Source organism: Acanthochromis polyacanthus, chromosome 20 (assembly GCF_021347895.1).
Source record: "Acanthochromis polyacanthus isolate Apoly-LR-REF ecotype Palm Island chromosome 20, KAUST_Apoly_ChrSc, whole genome shotgun sequence".
Lineage (NCBI taxonomy): Eukaryota > Metazoa > Chordata > Actinopteri > Pomacentridae > Acanthochromis > Acanthochromis polyacanthus.
In genome coordinates, this window is record NC_067132.1 from 13,785,210 (window position 1) to 13,805,090 (window position 19,881).

Sequence of the window (19,881 nt, forward strand, 5' to 3'; positions counted from 1 at the left end):
ATGTGAGATAACAGCAGCTATTCATTTACTGGTCAAAAGTGAATGACAGAAATCTGGAACAGCCATTTTGACGAGTCAGAATGATGTTATATATCTGGACTGACTGGTCACAGTGTGATTATGACTAGGTAAAATGCTGCTGAATAACTTTTATTATATGAATTCTTGTAGTCACACCCAGCTATTAAATGTTTAACAGCGTGCCATACACTCCACTGATTTTACTTGTCATGATGAGAACTGGGTCAATATATAATTGTGGGACTTTTTCTATCATAGTTGACATTTTTGCTGTTTTCAGGCCTAAAATCAACATGGCCGCCTACAACCAAACACCACATGGCATTTTTACAGAAAGATTCTTCTAAATATTTTATATACAATTGAGTAAAACTGAGTTATTTATAAAGATATTGTAGAAAACCTGTTGACATGCCATAAATCCACACTTGACTCACACACTATATTAAGTAACTCAGAAAGCCTTGGAGTCTTCCAGTCTTTTCTTCAGGAGGAAATGACATCATGTGGAGCAGGTCATGTGATCTGGAATTAACACACTTCCTTCAGAGGTGTTTTTGTAATGGGGAACTTAGTTGAAGTGATTTCTCAGACACAGATACAATATGTTATTTCCTTTATAAAATTTTATATATTGCCAAAAAAAAAAGCAATTATATATTGACCCAGCTACTAAACTTGTGAGAGGCTATAAAAGGTCTTTTATTTGTCTGTAGGAGTGATTTTATGTCTAATATGATGATGTCATGGTAACCTCATCAAGGTTATCTGTTATGTTCTAGTACACGTGTACAAATTTAGGGAATAGTCTAAAATATGTTGGCATTTAACTATTGCAGAGAATGTTGTTGAGATGCATTGAATGGAGGATCCAATGTTTTTGGGAGTCATAATCAACATTTTCTGGCCTCTGCTGCATCTTTCTATTTAAAAGTCTGTCTTTTGTGAGTCTCCCAGTTTATTCAAAGTGCCAGTCATCTCTCATTTATGTTTAAATAACTAGTTTAAATCTAGTTTTTATGCAGCAAAGTGCTTCTGATGTATTTGAATTCTATGTGTGAGGCCTTGGATTTATGAAAACAGTGCTGTGTATCATAAAGACATTTAAAGTTTTTCCCATCATTTCCAGGTGCACCTGATGAACCCCGAAAACGTCCCCAAGCCGTGCTGCGCCCCCACCAAGCTCCACGCCATTTCAGTGCTCTACTTCGACGACAACTCCAACGTCATCCTTAAGAAATACAAGAACATGGTGGTTCGAGCCTGCGGCTGCCACTGACCCGCCCAGGACTGGTTTGTGAGGCTGACCTCAGGTAGACACCAGTTTCCTGCCCAAATCCTCAACCTGCGAGGAACGTCCACCCTGAAAGATCATTTACATGTTCTTCTTCTCCAGCAGCTCAAATCAGAACATCCATCCACTAACAGATCTCACACTAAGAGGGGACCACTGCAGATATGATGCCGTGTGGGTGTCATCTTTAGGTAACCCTGTTCCAGAGTTGAGCCACCTTTTCTATTAGCTGTGGACTGGAGTCTTCCCTTCATGGGTCTGCAACTGAGTGAATGACTGTGTGCATGTGAGGGGAGGAGGGAGCGTTTAAGTTTGTATATTATGCGTTTATTGAAGTGTGTGTATGAATGCCTGAGAGGCTACTGCACCTTCTCCCTCGCTGAGAGGGCGGAGGCCAAACTGAACTGTTGTGGGACCAGTCAGAGTGCTGCTTTCTTTCCTCTCCGACACAAAAAAAACACGGAGGACCAGTTCTCACAAGAGGCTCAAATAATTACTGATGAACTTGTCTTCAGCACATGACCCTGTGGGGCTGACTCAGTCACCAAACAGCACAAATTGTGTATTAATGGTTTGAGTCAGACGGGAAAATACGAGCCTGGTTTTCTCTTCAGCGCAAATGTTGTTCACCCAAACAATCTAATAGTAACTGAGTGATACATTGGAGTCAGTACATTCAGATTTCCTTCCTCTTTTCCTACTGTATTTTCTTCTCAAGCCATATTTGCCTTCCCAAAATATAATATGGACTGAACCAAAGTGACCGCAGGCTATTTTAGCAGTGCACTGCTCCAAATATCCCCTCCATGTCAATATTTGCCAGGCCGGGGCTGAGCTGCGATTCACCAGGCTGGTTCAACATGATGCATGTTGTGGCTAAACTGATGTTTTTCTCCAAAGAACCGAAGAATACAGCCTTATCCCTCCGACATACCACAAATGGCCATTTCCATGTTGCTGCACTCGCAAAGTTAACAAACGCTTCCACCCCTGACAACCCATCAAGAGATTTTGGAAAAACATTTAGCGAGTCAAAAACAGCCAGCAGCACGGTTTGTGTCAGCTTTCTGAAATTAGCCCTCTGCTTTTTCAACCCCGAGGTTGAAGGTTTGCGTACAGCGGCAACGTCTTCCCATCCGAACATGTTACTGTGAGCTTTGGAAACTTCTAGAGAACATATTTTAATGAGAAACTAATACCAGTAAGAATCAAAGTACCTTACGTGCCTAACCAATCATAAATTACAAAATATACCTCTGGTAAGCTGCTGTTTACATTTGTGATCATGTTTAGACTGTTTTTTTGTAAATACTTGTACATTCTCAGCTTATTTATTGCACCTTTTATTAAAAAAAAAAAAGATAAATCACATACGTTATTAACAGAGACAGATGCAAGAACAAGATGAAAAATGCAAAGTTATTTTTGAGAAAAATTTATTACGAAATCTCATGTTACAACTTGCCATTATTCACTCTTTTTGTACAAAATCTATGGGTGGTGCACAATCCACCACCCACGAAAAGGAAATAAAATACTTCCATCACTGGAGTTCTTTCGACCATGTGCTATCCATAAAAACTTTTCCTGACAAAAAACTGCTGTGTGTCTGACTGTTTGTGTACCTGGGTTTGATGGTAAATGGTGCCCTGCATCATGAGGAACATACTTTTCACATAACCGGGGTCAAAGAGCATCAGGGTGCCGTTTACTACACCGTGGTTGAAAGAAAACAGCTGAACTTTAACAAAACTGCAAATGCTATTACCCTCAGGTTAATGACTGATTCTTGGACCTTTGAATCTCTAAAACACAGAAAACTATGTCATGTTCAGGGTGGATTTGTGGTTTCAGTTCATTTTATCCAATTAGTGTTTGTACAGTCACAATAGGAAATTAAAACCACATGAGTTAAATGTTGCATCAGTTTTAGAAAACAAAGCTCGTCTTTCTGAATCATTTTCCCAGTTAGTCAAAGTGAGTCAGCACCTGGGGGAGCTGGACTGAGATCACTCCACCACCCCATTATTCAGATCAACCCAACAAAACACAGCTTTCTGCTATCAGACAGTAAATCATCCAGATATATTTAGGGGGATCAGAAAAATCTGACCCACGACAGTCATAGTCAGAAAGGTCATGCAATGGTGGTTTGATGGTGTTTTACTCCTGAAGACTGGCTTTAAGTGATCCAACTGTCCAAACAGCGGTTTATTGGTCCCCAAAACGACAAGGTTTTTGCTTTTCTCCGCATCTTTTTATCATCTTGAGAATTTTGGAGGCTGTGTTCGCAATTATGAATAAAGGTTTGGAGCATTTTGGGAGGAAATTTAGGATCCGTCCTTAAATCCATGCACAGCAACAAGAGAGCCATGCTGCATGGGAGATATCCAGGTAAGTAATACTAGCATGTGAGCAGGGCTTTTCTTAACAAATCACTGGGGCTTGGGAGGGAAGTTGGCTTTTTATTAACAAAACATTTGGCAGTAATATAATCAAGATGTAAAAATATGACTGTGTTGCATCGTGTGTTGGTGCTCCTACAACTTTTAGTAATGAGTGGATAAAGTTAGCCATCCCACCTGAGCAAACTGCATTTGGATGATTTATCTAGACAAAGAGGAAAATTAAACAGAAGCAGTTCAGTAACAGAGAAATGGGGCAACATGGTCCAGGCCTGAGACTCTGAATGCTAGAGGAAGAGAAGGACGTCTGATTGAGATCACAGGAGTCATAATTCCTACCACACCTCTTTACTTTTAATCTGGTCACGATTAAGAGAAAAACGTCATGATCAGACTCCTGTGATAACAACGAGGCCTCCATCACCACGTCTTCTAGTCTGAACGGGTGTTTCCCTGAGAGTTAAGTCAGATGAGCCATCGCTGGCAGGGATAATGACGTACTTTCAACTTAACACTCAACTTCACATTGGGGTGCCACAACCTTCACAGCCGTTTGAGTGACAGTACAGTAACATTAATGGCTTACGATCGAACAACAGATCTCATGTTTAAAATTTGCATCGAAAAAAAGACTCAGAAACAATAGATTTTTGTTAAACGGGGAGAAAGTTTAGTGCCACCCCTTTGATAAACAGCGTGGTTTGATAATTGTACGAGAAGTTCTGGTTCTGATAGGTTGAGCAGTGCTTGTAAAGTGGTTGTCAGACATATTCATTCATTCGCAGACCCAAACAACAACATACGATCAGAGGGTTTAAGGTTGGGCAACAGCAATGAGAAATACATTCACATTCCAAACACTCTACTGAGGTCTTCTGTCTTTGAATACTGGACTGACTGCATCAGTCAGTCATTGGCTGACTCCTGCCTAAACAGCACCCGAGTGGAGAGAGAGAGATAAAGAGGTTTGGCCTCTGTAGGAGAGAGAGTGGTGTCCTACTGGCCGGATATGCAGTGTGGGCGAGTAGAGTGGTGGAGTAGAGCGCCGACTCTCCTGCTTCTACAGCTCGTCTCTGGCCTGCCTCATCACAAAGTTGTGCAGACTCTCCATGTCCCGCCCACCGTGGTGCTCATCGCCCTGCTCGCCTGCTTTGAAGATGATCAAGGTGGGGTAACCTCTGACCTGAAACACAAAGGAAGAACACCAGCAGAGGCTTTATTCCACATGCTTGTCACAGTTCAAGACTTGTTTTATTCCATTGTAGAGCGCAGTATGAACACATTTAATTGTAAACATGATCAAATGATTCCTGAGTGACACAACGAAAACTGTCTTGGGATGGAAATTCACACTGAAAATCAGTACGTTTTTATAGAATGCAGATGTTTTGGGCTGGAGTTGTATCCATGAACCAAACGGCATCAAAAGACAGTTCTGATTTTCAATATATAGCTGATTAACAGACACCCACAGCGGCTATGATAGAGCTAGGCCTGCAGTCAGCTAAAGACAGCCTTAGTCAACTGAAATCAGACCTATTTTTGAAGCAATCTGTCAAGAGAGAAAAAAACCTGCAGGCTCTCTCAAGACAAAGTCAATGATAAACTGTACCTGCTAGCCTAATTAGCCAATGAATAATAAATAAACAAACGCTGGTATTTTCAAATCATTTTGACCAGGTTGTTTTTTAATCAAATAACAAAAGCACTCAGAGAGCGCAGTAATCCACCACGCCTGTTCATTCCCTCATATCGCCAGAAATGCAGCATATTTTTGTAGAAATGCAGCATTTATTTATTAGTTGTTGATCAAAAATCACAGCAACATAGGATGTGTTCATTTATTATAGATGTACTCACAAACAAAATGACCTTGCACTGAGCACAGACGTGTGTTATGCATGTGCACGTTATGTAGGAATACCAAGTCACGTGACCTAAATATGTAGTGGTCAGCGGGAATTGATGGGACTCAGAAATACCTCCATAATTTAATCAGATGTTCCTGGTATCATTTCTGAAGGATAAGTCCTGATAAGTCCACAGCGGTCGATTTATAGCAGGATCACAATCATGTGATCATCAGCAGTCAGCTGACATAGTGTTCACTTGTCATGGTTACAGTGACATCGTGCTGCTATCTCACAATGATACAGAAATCTTTAGCAAATCCATGGATCCAGACTATAAGCTGCATCACTGCCAAAATCTAATCACTTGGTCTTTGTGTCGTTTCTGACCTTCCCCAAAAATTTCATTTAAATCCGTTCGTCCGTTTTTGAGTAATGTTGGTAACAGACAAACGTACGCCAGTGGTCCCATAACTCCACTGTGTTCCTTGGCGGAGTAATGACAGACTGACTGCAGACCCTAGCGCACCTCCTCATATTCATATGATTTCTGAAAAAAGAACAACATCAACTCCTAATCTCTGCACAAGAACCTTTGTGGAATCTAATGCAGACAGGTGAGCTACTGTTTCATGTTGGTTGTTCAAAGGCAAACTACTGCTAACGAAATTCACACTAAACTTTTTGGCCGTCTGTATAAACAAAATACAGCTGATGACTCCTTCGACGTGGTGTCAATTATTGCAGAGCCAACTCTGAGTAAATGTTCAGTAAACATTAAATTCATTAGACCTAGCAGTCTCCATTAGGCTGGGCAGGTTCACAGCTTTGTAAATACAGATAATGTTCACAGGTAGTCTGTTCCTCCTGCTGCCAAAAATCATAAATTAATCCAGCAGGGCTGTTGATGTAGTGTTTTGTTCCTTATGAAAGCAGCATCAACTATTATTTGACCAGTGAGAACACAGTAAGAGGAGAGCAAATCAACCAACCAATCAGGATGTGTACCTAGAGAGCACAGCCAGCATAAAACTAACTTCTAATGGCAGAGGAAGTTAAAAATCAGTTCCGTTTATAGGTGTGAAGTTTGGATTATTTCACTTTTTTAATGTGGTTGCACTCTTTCTGGCTTAAAGACACATTTCAGGTGAATCTAAAACAAGATAAGAAGAAGTCTGCGTTTGTGTGTATCTTCACACTCTTTCCACCTAAAACCTCATCAACATTAGATTTGGCTTTCATCTCAGTAATATTACTCCACACAAACTCAAAGCTGAAACTGTGTCTGCGCCAACATTCCTTTAACCACAACAGTGCACAGTCTGCTTTCAGTCCGTAGCATCTAATTAAAGTACGTGACAGTTTGAATATTTTATGGCACTGAGATAAACCACCATCTTAGTTTTATTACATCCAGCATAACACTCAATCTTGCAGAAATAAAAAGATAACAGAAGATTATGTGAGAGATAGAGAGAGAGAGAGAGTGTTTTACAGACACGAGGTGGTGGATTGTGCAAAGTGTGGATGACATCCAGATATACTTACAGAGTACTTGTTGCAGAGTGAGCGTTCAACAGTGCAGTCCACTTTGGCAATCTTGACATCAGTGAGGCCAGGAAACTCCTTCTTGGAAAGATCATCCCATGTTGGAGCGAGATTCTTACAGTGACCGCACCTGAACAAAGGAACAGCAGAAGAGTTACATCACTTTCTCTGACTGGGGGATTCTTAGGAGAAGGTATTGTCAGCGTTTGAAACAACTTTATTCAACACATTTCACACGAGAAGTGCTAAAACACAAGTGATTGAATTCAATTCTCTTGAATGCACACAAAAAATGCACAACTGTTTCAGCTATTAAAATCATTTTCTCACATCTAAACAGTTATTTGTCACATGTTTGAACAAAAATGATCTCACCAGGGAGCGTAGAATTTGATGAAAGTGATGCCTTTGGCTACTGCCTCATCAAAGTTGGTCTCAGTCAAGACCAACACGCTGGACTGCAGACAGAGAGAACAGGAATGTAAAAATGACTTGTGTGCATTTAGATCTACCCTGACCATGAGCATTCACTTTACGCTACAGAGAGTTTGCAAAGTATTTACAGAGTTTATGACCCCTAATGATGCCTACATTATCTTGTTAAAAAAACTGTGACAGAGTTTACCAGGACAGTCACAGTGGAACACCAGCCAAGATCAACAGAGAAACAGAAGGTGGATAGCTACTGGGATGCAGTGAGTCAGCTCTGCAAATACATGCAAGCAGTTCTGATATCAGTCAGTGGGTTAAAGTGAACCTCACCAAACAAGAAAAGCAATCAGAGCGCAGCAACCCGCCAAGACTGCTCACACGCTTAGCATATCCAATGGCTGAAATGTTGAAAAACTTTGCGGCAGAAGTCACAGCACCATAGAATGTGGCCATTTAATATAGATGTATACTTGTGTGCGTTATGTATGGATACCAAAACGTGTGATCTAAATATGTAGCGGGCGGTGGGAACTAATGGGACTCAGAAACACCCCCACTATTTAATCAGTTGTTCCTTGCATCATTTCTGACGGATAAGTCCCAAAAATGCCACAATGGTGGATTTTTAGTAGGATGGTAATCATGTGATTGCTATCTCACAAAGATACAGAACTCTTTAACAAATCCATGGATCCAGATTATAAGCTGCATCACTGCCAAAATCTAATTACTTGGTCCTTTTATCATTTATGACCTTCCCTGAAAATTTCATCCAAATCCGTTATTCCGTTTTTGAGGAATGTTGCACACAGACAGAAAGACGGACAGACAAACGTACGCCAATCGCCACTTAACTCTGCCATTCATTTGGCGGGGTATAAAGTAGATAAGTGGGTGTTCAGTTCAGAGATCAATGGTGTAACTATTAAAAATGGGTATGTTAGGCCAAATCAAGACAAACATCAGTGGTTGAAGTGTCACATGAATGACTCTCTGCCTCTACACAGCTGATCAGAATCATAGCAGATTACCACAGAGACACTCATAAGAACAATGTCAAGGGTGGAACCAAATGTACAATTAAATGGTTGTTATCAGAGTAAGTCCACAGATAGTGTCAAGAACTAAAAAAAAATAAAATAAAACAATTGGTAAACAGGATAATCTATGCAATCGATCATCATTGTGACTGCTGTATATTTTTAGTCTATGAGTACTGGGTCGCTCTGTGTAGCAGCTATCTGGAGATGCATGTTAGGAGGTTAAAGGTGTCATACAAAAGCACCACGTAAAAGCAGTTATACCACAGACAAGGGAAGTGTAGAACGTCCATCATCCTGTTCAATACAAGCTCCTGTTGGGAAACATTCAGTCCTGGCATTCACGGATGTTACTTTGACATGTGTCACCGACCTAAACATTGTCGCAAACCAAACACAACCCTCCATGGTACAGCAACAGCTCTACCAAATGATGGTGGTTGGGAAATACATCCTGACTGCTTCGAATGGGCTTGAGGAACACGACAAAGAGTCCCAGCTGACTCAGCCTCCAAACTCACCGCAGCAACTCGACATCCATTGGATGTGTGTGAACAAAACCAATCCACACAGGACCCTCCCCACAACCCACAGGACCCAAAGGATCCACTGCCAATACGCTGATGCCAGACACCACAGAACACTCCCATTGGTGCCATGCCCACGCCACAATGATTCATGCTGTTTGCTGGTACAAAAAGGACCTACACAGTATTACGCAAGTGGTTTTTAAAGTTGTGGCTGATCGGTGTACACAAAAAAAAAGAGCACAAAAATATTCCTCCTTGATATCGCTCTGTAGTGCGTCTACCTTTTCCTCCTCTTTGGCTGGCTCATCAGGGGGGATCTCATTTGCTTTTTGTTCTTCATTTGGTTCCTGACCCTGCTCCTCAGTGAGTGCGGCCTTCAGCTGATTCTCCACAAAGTCTTTGAAAGAGTCCAGGTCTCTTTTTCCTTTGTACTGTTCTGTCTAAAGACATTTTTAAAAGACAAAGTGGTAATACAACAATACAACAAATGCAATTGCATGGAGCATTCAGATTTTTTAAGATAGTGAAGAAGTACCCTGGAGGACTGAGGCTTCTTTAGGAAAACACAGTATGTAGGAACTAAAGATCCTTTCGGACACCAACAACACAACATGAAGCAAAGTCAGATGCTGTATGCCTTACAATAAATAAAAGTGGCTTTTCATGATCATTATTCATAGCTTCACTCCACTGAGAATCAATATAAATAACAACTCTTAGCTGTTGTGACTAACATGCCCGTCTTTTTCAGTCCACAGTTTACGCATTTAACTATTTTGGGCATCCAGGTATGATGTAATGTAATGGAGGTCTGCAGAAAATCTAAGAAGGTGTCAAGAAGAAAAAACATGACATCCACAGTGACAGCAAGTCAGATGCAGACAAGTTTGTGGGCAAGAAGCAAGTCAAAACATCGGGAATGCCAAGTTCATCTGGGGAAAATGCTAGTCCATACCTTCTGTCCGTTGTAGAAGAAGAGCAGTGTGGGATATCCTCTCACACCGTTCTCAGAGCACACCTCGTAGTGCTGTGTACAGTCCACCTGAGTCACAAATACATGAAGATGTGTCATTAACATAACATGAAACATCAGTGCCAACATTAACCCTGAGGAACATTTGCTTAATAACCACACATGCAAACAAGTAAGATCAGGATCCTGTTCTGCCTGACAGATAACAGGAAGCTGATTGTGTAAAGTAACCAGCACTGAGGAGAGAAAATGGAACACTGGAGCTGTACTACACTGAGCAATATGAGTGTCTGCTGTCAAAAAAGTGACACAAGGGATGCCCGATTTGTAGGGGAAAAAAGAAAAATGTTAACTTTTTTTTAACCCTCCTGTTGTCCTCATTTATGGGCTCCAAAAATATTGTTTCCTTGTCTGAAAAAAAAATCCAGAAATTCAGCAAAAAAATCCGCAAATTTCTGAAATTTTGCAAAACCTTCAGGAAGAAAATTCCAATAATTCCTTAAAAATATCCCTTTAAAAAAATCCCCCAAATTTGGCAAGAAAATTCTTGTATATATTTTCAAAAAATTATTAAAAATCTTTCAAAAAAAAAACTAAAAATATATCAGTAAAGCTTATATTTTCTTTGAGAATAGTCACATAAAAAATCAACTAAAATCCAGTGAATTTTGTTGGATTTTGGTTGATTTTTACGTGAATGTTCTGAACAAGCATTTCTAACATTTCTTTTTTCCACCAAAAAATTTTCAAAGATTTCCCAAAAATGTTGAAAATGTGGACATCAGAAGTTTCACTGTGAAAATATCTAAATTTTTTTCCACATTTTCAAACTTTAAACCGGGTCAATTTTGACCCGCAGGATGACACAAGGGTTAAACAGAGACAGAGAGAATGTGGCTATCGTGTCTATGTCTCAGTATCTGTTCTACTGTTTCAACACCTCATTATAGCAAACAGGTTTACGAACGTGGCCACAACCTGAAGGACCCACCTTTCCTATCTTTACGGTATCAGAGTGTTCAAAGGTGGTGGCCAGCTGTTCCCAGGTCGGAGCCATGGCTTTGCAGTGGCCACACCAAGGTGCAAAGAACTTCACAAAGTGTGCGCCTGAAGCAGGAGGAGAAAAGCCATATAAGAAAACAAAGCTGCAGGGAAATGCACATAAAAATACGCAGAAAATAAAATGCCTTGCAGTTAAGACAAATCTGTACTAGAATCAGGCTGAATTATTTCCGTTAATATGCAAAGTTGATTACACTATAAGCTCAGTATAGCTAGCTGTAAATGAAAATACACACCTCCTACAGGTTATACTCGAGCAATTACACAATGTTTATTGCTGCTCTGTTGCCAAGATGTGAAGGTGGGACCTATAAACACCGTTTTAAAAATGCCTATGTCATATCCTGCCTTTTTTCGTCTCCAAACAAGAAATCATTTATTTTTCTTCAAAACATTCAACTTCAGTGGAGCTTTAGAGCCGTAATTTCAACGACACAATTATCGTGAGCGGCGTTTATTTTTGCAATCGCTGCCTGAAAAGCCAGAAACGTGAGGTGACAGGAGACGAGGCCTACACAGGCGGTTCTTGTTGATTGATGCTGTGGATCGTGGCTCAGCTACTCGTGTTGAAATGGCAGTTATGTAAATCAAGGCAGTGAAGTGTTTCCATTCTCTAATGAGGAATCCAGAAACGCTACTCGGTGTGGCTGAAAACTGAAAGAACATGTGAAAATTTGGACACAACAGAAACCATTTATCTGTTAGAGCAGGATGCAGCTGCACAGACAGACAAGATGGAGTTAGCTATTAATTTGCCTGACTTTAATGAAGCATCAACCAGGATATATTCAACAAGAGGTTTACCTTTAGCTATGTGGGTCTTAAAGTTGAGGGCAGTGAGCTCATGCATGCCTTGCTTGGGTTCTGGGGCTTTAGGAGGCTCCAGTTCGGTCTCTGGTTCCTGGAAGATGGAAAACAACAAGCATGAGCACGTTTCTTGCATTCATCAACGGTTTGCAGGTTTGAGGGGACGCCACTCACCGACGGCTCCTCCTGGAGTGTCTTCAGCATCCAGGTCTCCAGAGCCTCCAGAGATCTGGCGCCCTGGTATTTAACTGCTTCCTGGTTTGGCTTAAACAACTTCAGCCTACACATGACACAGAAAATGTTTGGATTTGCATGAGTTGGCAGGTAGTAGTCGAGTTTAAATCCGTCATCACTCCAGACTCAAAGGGACACGTGAAGTTTAGTCGTAAAAAGTGGCATTCTGTTAATCGTTATCCAGTCACTGTTGTGTTTGCAGACACAGTATGCAGTCAGCAAAATCCACAATTTAAGAGGCTGTCATAATGGAAAAACATTCAACAAAGTGGAAGTCAATGTGTTACTTCTGTCAATCAGTGATGAAAAAGACTGTTTACCTCTACTTTTAAGAGGTGTTGTATCCAAAATGCTACACCTACTGTATTGTTTTATATTAACAGTGAATGGCTATGCTGCCAGTAAACTTGATAAGCCGAGCAAATAAGATCTGGCTTGGCTCTAGTACTTACGTGGGGTATCCTCGAACACCGTGGACATTGGAGCAGAACTTGGTGTCCTGGACGCAGTCTACTTTTACCACGTAGACGGGGGGCTCATCCATGCTGTTGTATTTGTCTGCCAGTTCATTCCATGTTGGCTGTAATCTCTGACAATGGCCGCACCTAGACACAACAGAGGTGAATACTGAGTCTACAATATGAGTTAATCGTTAAGAATTTACACGTTTTGGTCTGCATTATGATTCTTGTTAAAAGCCATCACTTGCATGCAAAATCTCTGAAGTGACAATACTTAAAATAGAGATGTGGAACAATGCCAATTCATGCTTTTCACATAACGTAAAGTTTGTTCCCTGCCCAGGACTGCAAGGGACTGAATGGAGAACTGCTTAAAATGTGTGGCTGTGGAGACTGCACATTGATGTTTTGTGCAAGGAGATTTGTTTTTATCCATACAGTAGCTGCTGCTGGACTTTGGAGGTACTTTAATTTGTATGTTTTAAGTTCTAAAATCTCCAGGAATCCAATGCTGTGTCCGTCCACTGTACCTGGAACTTGAACTCCAGCTGTAAGTTATTCCATATTGCTCAGAAAAAATAATCAGAATACTATTGAAATTGCAATATAGCCAAGAACTGCAACTTCAATAATAAAAAGGTAAAATGTTTCATAACACACCATTATAAATGTAGTATTGTGGTGCTGCATAGATGCCTCTACCTACCAGTCATATTCTCCACATGTACAGTGAATACCACAACAGCAATCACATCATTATTTTTAGATTCTTTTTCAGTGGAAAGCGAGTGGAAAAAATGACCATTCCCACTAAAATCATGACTCATATTGCAATTGTCCATAGAAGGAATTGTATTATGTTTTCTATTATTCTGCCCTACTTGGCAGAAATCACTGACACAGTGCTCCAGTCCAAACTGTAATTTTCTGCTATGTCATTTAAGTGTTTCAAAAACATCTACAAGAACCCTGTGCGTTATTTTCTGTTCGATGTAAGGAGTAAAGTAAGACGTAGCAGGCTGATATGTAGTTATTGTAGTAAGATTGAAGCTGTGCACCCACATCGGTCAGCCCACACTGATGAGGAAACCAAGATTTGACCTTCACAGCCCACAGATGATGCAAACGTTTATATATTTATCGTGGATTATCTGGGGCATCGCATTCTTAGGAATGCCACGATGCAGACGGTGGCATTATGCAGAAACTTCTCGACTTTCCCTTGAAAAAGCACTATGAATTATAAAGGAGCGTGCTTTGTACTTTTAAGTTTAGACGTAGTTATTTCTAGCATTGAAAGGCAAATGGGACTTCAGTTTTATGTAATAGCTCCTTAACAATTCTCCATAGCCTTCACTTAAAAATACAGTCAGACATGATGTGAATGCATGTCCGTGCAACTGTGTGCAACACATGTCAAAAATTTGAGCTGAATCCTCTTTCTGTTCGTGCTTTGTTGTAGTAAAAGGGTTTACGGGACTAAATTTGATGGCACCCTGTGGGTGACACTGACATTACAGAGGTCTGCCTTAGACAAAACAAGAGTTGAACTTTTGATCTTATCTTCAAATACAACCTCTGTCTTCATCTCCAGCTCCCTGTTCTCACTCTGCCTCACACTGCATGGAGATCAAACTGAAAACCATTTTATTCTATATTCCTGGCAACTACCAAGGCCCTCTGAGGGTCCGTGAACCCCAGTTTTGAAACCCCTGACATAACATTAGTCAATCAGTGCGTGCCACGTAAGCACAGCTCCCAAAACTACAACTTTGAACTGTGATTGAATATTTCTACTTAAATTGCGAATGAGAACATCGCCATTAAATGAATTGAAATGCCACAGTACACCGTTCAGTCTTAATTAGGAAGTTTTAAAGTACGTGTCAGCAGCTAGCGAGCATTAGCAACATTAGCATAGAGGCCCATAAGGAAAGTGTTCTAAGCTGCACTTTGCTAGTTAGCGGCTAAGCTAACGGAGCCGGTTCACTAAGTGGATGCAGCCGAGCAGCGAGCATGCTAACTAGCCTGCTTGCTAACTTGCCGGTTAGCTTTAATCCCACTTTAACGTGAAGATTCTGCGGTTTTCTGCGTTCGTGGAGGATAATAAACAAACAGAAATGTTACTGACAGTTAATTTACTTCACGTCGTGTGGAAAAAAAACTTGGTAACTGTCCACTTACCATGGGGCGTAAAACATGACAAAGTGGGGTGCAGTGGGCACCGCCTCGTTAAACATCTCCACAGTGTACGTGTGCTTGGCGTGCTCGTCTTCTTCTGCATCGTCGTCGCAAAACACGCCGGCGAACAGCAGCGACAAATAAATAAGACACAACGTAAAGGGTTTGCAGTGCAGTGCCGGAGCCATGGTGAGTCTCTGTAGGTGAACAGTGTCCCTGCTGGTGTGAAAAGAGCGACTTTGGACGAGCACGCCCCTCTGGCAGGCTCCGTGTGGAGGAATGTGGACTGTGGATGGGACGCTGCTGGATGGAGATCAGTGCAGATGGACCGAGGAGATGCAAGAGTGGTGATGTGTAGATCTGTGGCAGCCCGCAAGCGCTTTGCAACTCAGACAGGTTCAAACAAGTGCCACTCTTTGAAGACTTATGAAAGCCTGTTTGGTACAACTTCAGGTGAGAGAGTGCATAAATAAATCTCACTGAGCTAAAGCAAAACGTGGTACATTATTCCTGCTGTAGTATGTGTGTGTGTGTGTGTGTGTGCGCTCATGCCCATGTTTTTGCTATATTGTGGGGACCAAATGTCCCCACAACTGTAGGAAAACCGAAAACTATGTCACTTGTGGGGACCTAATTTTGGTCCCCACAAGTTTAAACAGTGTTTTCTTGGCCATGTTGTTGTTACTGAAAAAAGTAAAAGTGCAAAAACGTTTCTTTAGGGTTAGCCATTGTTTTGGTTAGGGTTAGGGTTTGTTTAGGGTTAGGGTAGGGGTTAGATATGAATGGGAGTCAATGGTATGTCCCCACAATGATAGCAAGACACACACACACGTGTGTGTGTGTCTGTGTGTGTGTGTGTGTGTGTGTGTGTGTGTGTGTGTGTGAATGAATGACTCTAATTCATTTAGTTGCTCAAGAATGGAATTAAAAAGTTAGAAATCAGGGAATCTGAGCTTCCTCTCCTGGAAATTTTAAGCATTAAACACTTCTTTTTCTGAATTCTGATAACTTTTATGCACCAGTTTGTGCTTTTCTGTGTCAGTGGCAATCAACGTACGTTTGTCTGTCTGTTATTGCGTCTGTGTGCAACATTATTTAAAAATGGACTAACGAATTTGGATAAAACTTTCAGGGAATCAGGAATGACATCAAGACCACCTTATTAGATAAGTGTGGCAATTCTTCGGCTTGTAGTCTGGATCCATGGATTTGTTAAGGGTTTCCGTGTTATTGCGGGATAGCGGCACGGCGTCACTGGAACTATGACAACAAATGAACACTACATCAGCTGCCTGCTGACAATCACATGATTGTGATCCTACTACAGATTGACTGCTGCTGACTTATCGGGACTTATCCATCAGAAATGATACAAGGAACAGTTGATTAAATTGTGGGGATGTTTACGAGTCACTACATATTTCCCACTACATATTTAGATCACGTGAGTCATTATCCGTACACATGCATAGCACACGCCTCTGATCAGCCCAAGATAATTTTGTTTGTAGGTACATTTATATTAAATGGCCACATTCTATGTTGCCGTGATTTCTGATCATCAATAAATAATAAAGAAATGCGGCATTTCTGATAATGCCATCTGGGCGAGCGAGCTGTCTTGGCAGAGTACTGTGCTCTCTGAGGCCATTTTTTACTTTCTCTGAAAATTTCATTCAAATCCTTTGATCCGTTTTTGAGTAATCTTGGGAACAGACAAACAGATGGAAAAACGTACGCCGATCATCACATAACTCCGGTGCATTCCTTGGCAGAGTAATTATGAAAAACACAATAACATACACTGATTACTCACAACATTACAAATTCATCTCGCTACAATGCAGTGTTTTGCTGGGAAACCTTGAGTCTTAGAATCTGTTTGGATGTTCAAGGCTTAGTGAACATGACAACAAACCCAAGTTGTTGACATGGCCTCCAAATGCAATAAGCCCCATTCTGATCAAGCATCCCTGTAGGAACAACTCTGATCCATGGAGACCCGAACCTGCAACCTAAAGAACCCAAAAGTTCTGCAACTATTGTCACTGTTCCATATATTACAGGAAACCCTTGTGTTCATGACTTGATAGGTCAGGGTTGTTTTAGTGGCACATGAAACTGGTGCTCTTAATGTGACTGTTGGTGTTGTTTATTCACATGGTGCTGTCACGGCAAACAATTAATCTGAGTTTGTCATGGAAATCTAAATACTTACTGTTAATAAATGCAAAAATCGTATAGTCAGGACTGTTAAAATTTAAACCAAATAGCTACAACCCCATTTACAATACAGGTTATTGTATACAACCTTTTATAGACAGTTGGATCTTACTCAGCTAACACCAAATTCAAAATAATGAATAAGAAGCTAAAATTCTAAACGTGAAATATGTGAAATGAAAGCCAATGAAGTCATCCAGAAGAATTTAATTGGGGTATAATTTAAGAGACATTTAGAGGAGAGTTTGTGCTCCACCACAAGGAAAAGCCAAATTGGTTAAAATATAAATGGCCCAATAAGTTCCGTCCGACTGCACCGCCTTGGCAGGCAGTGTGAGTTTCTTTTCACACCTAATGCTGTATTTCTAGAACAAACTAGCTGCTCTTGCAATACCTCATGGTGTAAATCTATTAAGACATCCATGAAAGGATGAAATATTATGAAGACTGATTCTGGATGAAGAGCATGAACATTAACATTTTGCTTTGGCTGTAAAATATGGGCACCACAGCTCAGGTGTCACATCGCTGCTGGTTCAGGTGACAGATGGACTGTTGGTTTTCAACACCGATGGTCAGATATGAGTCAGAGTTGCCTCCCCATCATCGCTGGAAATGCTGCTTTAATGTGAGAACATTTCAGGCAAATATAATTAATCCAATTTATTACACTGGATAGATCATGCCTCTCGTGGGGGCTGTAGCCTTGCGTAATGGCGACAGTGCATATAAATCATGCATCTATTCCCACGGCGGAGCGTGTTTGTGTGTGTCAGTTCCCAGAGCAGCGAGTACCTGCTGGCTCGGGAAATTGACAGCTCTCTGGAAAGTCTTCTGCTTTTATAATATAGTTATGATTTCATGAAACCAAATGGAGACAGCCTTCATATTGACCATATTTCTCTTTCATCATCCCCCTTTTTTTCCTTTCATCTGGACAACAGGAAGAGTGGGAAGAGGAAAGGAAGAGGTTACAGCATGGAAACAGACAGAGGTGTCGCCCAGAGAGCCGCTATGGTAGCGTATATAACACTATTCCAGACTGTCAGAGCTCTTTCATGAAACCAGGGCTTCTTGTATTTGTAGCTACATACTAAAAGTGGGTGCAAATGATCCTACCATGCACAGGCACAGTCTGAAGTTCTATATATACAGTAAGTTACAGGCTGAGGCGTTTATGAAGTGCTCTGTGTGCAGATATATGTGTGTGTCAGTTCTTTTGAGGCCGCCGGTATGAGGAGATTGTCCTGTAGTTCCCCAGACAACCACTGAAATTCCAGCGTTGCGCACACACTCACACAGGATTATTCTGTCCACAGGGAGTGCATCCATTCAAAGGAGAGGCAATATACTTGTAAGAGACTCCCTCGCTGAGATCGATGATGATGCATTGACCTGAAGACCGACGAGAGATGATCTTTGACCTCTGGCTGTAAAAGCTCAAACACACTTTCTCTTTGAAGGGCTTGTAGAAACGTCTTACCTTTGGGCCTTGGGCTCACTCGGAGAGAGCAAAGTAGGAAAATAACAAGCAACAAATTTACGGGTCAGCAGTCAGCAGACACCTGGATTCTTTTTGAATCATGAGATGAGACCAAGAGCCAAGTTTCTGACCTTGCCCTTAGCAGGTATGCACATGAGAAAAACAGCCGCACTGTATGTTTCCATGTGGCTGAGCCTCAGGAAAGACTAGTTTTCTCCCGTTAGCCAAAAGATTAAAAGAGCTGGTCAACATTTCAATAAATACTCATATTGGCTTCCTTTCTGAGACTTTAATATCAGTACCAGTGTGCCAAATATGAAGCTAGCCAGCAGTCACTTAGCTTAACTAACATAAATACTGTAAACAGAAGAAAGCATCCAGCCTGTCTTAAGATGGCAATTTCTTTTTTCTGTTTTACAATTTTTTTCCAATATTTTTTTGAAATACACTGAGAGATCAATAAAAATACAAAAAGAGACTGAATTGACATGTATAATGTAAAATCACGTAATAAAAATCGTAAACTTTCAATCATCGATACACAAATATTACCTGTTTAAGATGTGAAAGATTTACATTTAAATTTAAATACAGATCAAGTTCGGTTTTTTGTTTGTTTGTTTGTTTTTTTTTAAGCTGTGCTTTTAAGTGGTGTCTGTAGTCGATATCAATATTCTTATCAAACAGGGAAGCAGCGGCCTGGATTCAATTCCAGCTCACGGCCCTTTGCTGCAGGTCTTCCTTCATTGTTCTCACTACTTTCCTGTATGCCAATCAACTAACCTATCAAATAAAGCCAACACAAGTCCAAAAAAATACTTAAAAAAAGGAAAGAAAACAAATAACTATTTCCCTACAAAAGTTCACTGGTGTCGCCACTCCAAGTACACACTGAGAGCTTTTTCTTTTCACATCAAATGTGTTTTTTGACTGCTATGACTGCTCTCATCATATCCCTGCTTTGGTTTAGTCCTCTCTGCTGACATGATGGTGTCGGCAGAACAAATTCTCTCACCCACTGAAGTTCATTTGAGCTGCTATATCAAAAAATGGCCTTGACGCCACTCATGACCCGTGGTTCTAACGCTCTCTTACATTCCAGCTGCTGCTCACTCACTTGAAAACACAAATGCCTCTATAGTTAATTGGAGGTGAAAAATAACATATGAGCTTATTTTCCTTGACTTTTGCACATGATAAATAACATCTACACAGGGGTCAGACTCTCCCAGAGGGGCTCTATTGTTACCATGGCAAGCCAACAACCACACATCACTATTTAATCTCAACATGTCATATAGCTGTGGTAAATATGACCAAATTACCACTGACATATT

General features: G+C 40.9%; 2 protein-coding genes and 1 long non-coding RNA gene across 3 annotated transcripts in view; 2 read left to right on the forward strand and 1 right to left on the reverse strand.

The window, feature by feature from the left end:
• The window catches only part of bmp6 (bone morphogenetic protein 6), a 68,488-nt gene extending 65,622 nt beyond the window's left edge, over window positions 1-2,866 (forward strand). The window contains exon 7 of the mRNA XM_022198944.2: window positions 1,151-2,866. Coding sequence (XP_022054636.1) covers window positions 1,151-1,300 — 150 coding nt within the window. The 3' untranslated portion in view covers window positions 1,301-2,866. The remainder of the gene's footprint in view (window positions 1-1,150) is intronic.
• Window positions 2,735-15,028, reverse strand: txndc5 (thioredoxin domain containing 5). Its single transcript, XM_022198946.2, has 10 exons — window positions 14,842-15,028; window positions 12,649-12,801; window positions 12,137-12,242; window positions 11,960-12,056; window positions 11,085-11,200; window positions 10,076-10,162; window positions 9,402-9,560; window positions 7,494-7,576; window positions 7,119-7,248; window positions 2,735-4,903 (listed from the first exon to the last, which is right to left on the reverse strand). The coding sequence occupies exons 1-10, from the start codon at window positions 15,024-15,026 to the stop codon at window positions 4,781-4,783; spliced, it is 1,239 nt and encodes a 412-aa protein (XP_022054638.1). The 5' UTR covers window positions 15,027-15,028; the 3' UTR covers window positions 2,735-4,780.
• A 140-nt stretch (window positions 15,029-15,168) lies between these two features.
• LOC110954419 (uncharacterized) lies at window positions 15,169-19,409 on the forward strand. Its single transcript, XR_002595923.2, has 3 exons — window positions 15,169-15,291; window positions 18,006-18,078; window positions 18,381-19,409. It is a non-coding gene; the product is annotated as an uncharacterized LOC110954419 (long non-coding RNA).
• Window positions 19,410-19,881: the final 472 nt, after the last annotated feature.